General features: G+C 49.8%; 1 protein-coding gene across 1 annotated transcript; it reads right to left on the bottom strand.

Annotated features, from left to right (window-relative positions):
* Positions 1 to 574: 574 nt before the first annotated feature.
* Positions 575 to 2,175, bottom strand: FOXG_14860 (uncharacterized protein). Its single transcript, XM_018394926.1, has one exon. The coding sequence runs from the start codon at positions 2,066 to 2,068 to the stop codon at positions 1,292 to 1,294; it is 777 nt and encodes a 258-aa protein (XP_018254851.1). The 5' UTR covers positions 2,069 to 2,175; the 3' UTR covers positions 575 to 1,291.
* Between the last annotated feature and the right edge of the window lie 13 nt (positions 2,176 to 2,188).

Here is a 2,188-nt window from a genome sequence, read left to right on the forward strand (position 1 = left end):
CCGCCCCCCGATCATCAGTTGTAACCTCCTCGAGGACCCTCCACCCTTCGAGATATTCTAGGATGAAATCCATGATGGATGAGAGGTCACAGATCCGGCGGTGACGACCGCTGCTCCCCCCCCCTTTTTATGTTCTCATCATCATATTGTAGACCAGCTCTAAGATATAACTAACTGCTCTAAGGACCTTCCCAGTTATCAGATGTCAGAACATCAGCTGTAAGAACTCTTTTTAAGGCGTCTGCTTCTAGCCTTAACTTCCAAATGAAGCTGTTAAGCTCAGACTGCTTGACTAAGACACGCTCAATCATCATATAAGTTGAGTTCCATCTTATAGTGTTGTTCTGTATGACTTTAAGCTTGGCGGTTGATTCTTCTGTAAGCTTATATGAGTCTACCTCCTCCTGCTCCTTTTTATGAGTTTTAAATGCTTCAGTGCGTTGTGAAGAGGCTTGGATGAACTTAATAATATTGTAAAGCTTCCCAACCGGACCCTACTCAAGAATTATCAGCAGAAACGCATTGCGTTTCCTATTTTTGACCAATCATCGTGTAGCATTTTCGCCCCATATTTCCCCGATGGAAATAGGACATGCGAATCGGGCTCCCCCCAGGCTTGAGGTCCTGGGGGACTTGACGAAAGTCGCGCGGGTAGTCGACAGAGGCATTTTATTTTGTCAAACTTCAACCACAACGATGTATCTAGCGATATGTATATAAAACGATAGAGAATAAAGCAATTAATTGATCAATCTCCATAGAGCCATTTTTTATTCATCATTGGCTAAAAAACACGGAAAAGAAAGCATCTAGCTCGGTGTCGAGACGAAAGCATGGTCTGAGCTCAGAGGCTGCTTACGAAATATCGTTACACCCTGGTCGATTGGTCTAGAGCTCAAACCAGTGAAAGGAGGGCTTGGACCGGACGGTATCCTGGTTGACTCCACAGTGGTTTCCTGAAACAGCTAGTTGAACTGAGTACAGGAAAAGCAAGCCGGTCTTCGGCTTTGGCGCATAGAAGCCTTGAGGAACGAAAGTTTTGGAGGTCAGAGCAGATGGGCGTTCACGGCCTGCAAGAGTCTAAAGTGCGATTTTCCATTTTTATAAGTAGGAAAACAGGTCAAATTTGGTTTTGGTTTATTTTCCACCTGAGAGTATTGCAGCTGATTATTGTTCATGTTGTTATATTCCTTTTCTAGAATTCTTTTGGTAGGTTGGCGGCTTCGATGTGGTCGGTTTGGCGAGTCTGATGGTGAAGCGACGATTGAATCAAGGGCAGGCGTCGAAAGGTTCACCGAGGCAGGACCCTGCCTAGTAGTGTTTGGCTCGCTAGAGGAAGACGTTGAGGCTGAGACAGGGAAAGGTTGAGTGACAGTGCTGCAACTGTCAGGCGTAGAGGAAGGGCTGGGGCCGGCTGCAGCACACGCTGCCTCTTTGTTGGCGTCTGGGCATGGTCAGGATAGTGCCGCTTTAGCGGTGGTGTATCGGGCTGGCCTGAGGATGAAGTTGGAGGACTTGGTGGAAGAGGGCTAGGTGTAGCCAGTGAATAGCAGGCAGCGCGTATATCCTGGAAACAAGAGGTAGCTGAGGATGCTTGCCGTTTTGGTGGCGCTGAGAGAGGCAAGACCGGTTGAGTTGTGGGGGTGGTGGTCTTGTCGAGAAAAGTCCAGGAATCGGGAACGACAATAAAGACATAGTCTCTTTGGAACCCTGGCGGATGGACCATAACGCGATGATCAATCAGGCCAGCGACTTTCCCTGTGCAGGTGAATTGGGCGTTAGGCAGGAACTGGGAATCTCGCCTCTCGGTCATTTTCTTGCACAGGATGGCCCAGGGATTCGTGTGAATGGGAAAGATGACGAAGACCTGGAAAGGGTGGAAGCCTCTGAATGGAGTCTTGTCGGGGTTCCCAGGACCAAGATAAGTGGAAAGCTGGATGAAGCCACAGCACTTCAGTTGGGTGGCGTCCAGACCTGGGAGGAGGTCCTGTCGCAGCAAGGAGTGACCAGGGCCGGTGACAGGGCCAGCGAAGGAAACGATGGGCGGGACACAGGGGAAGCTGTCCATGGAGGCGAAGAGCCTGGGAAGCACGCTTTGGGCATATATCAGACGAGTTCATTCGAGGATGTGCATGGTTTCTTTTGGGTGGGGGGGGGGTGGGGGGGGGGTGCGTCATGACCCACGGCT

The sequence above is a fragment of the Fusarium oxysporum genome, chromosome 3, assembly GCF_000149955.1.
Source record: "Fusarium oxysporum f. sp. lycopersici 4287 chromosome 3, whole genome shotgun sequence".
NCBI lineage: Eukaryota > Fungi > Ascomycota > Sordariomycetes > Hypocreales > Nectriaceae > Fusarium > Fusarium oxysporum.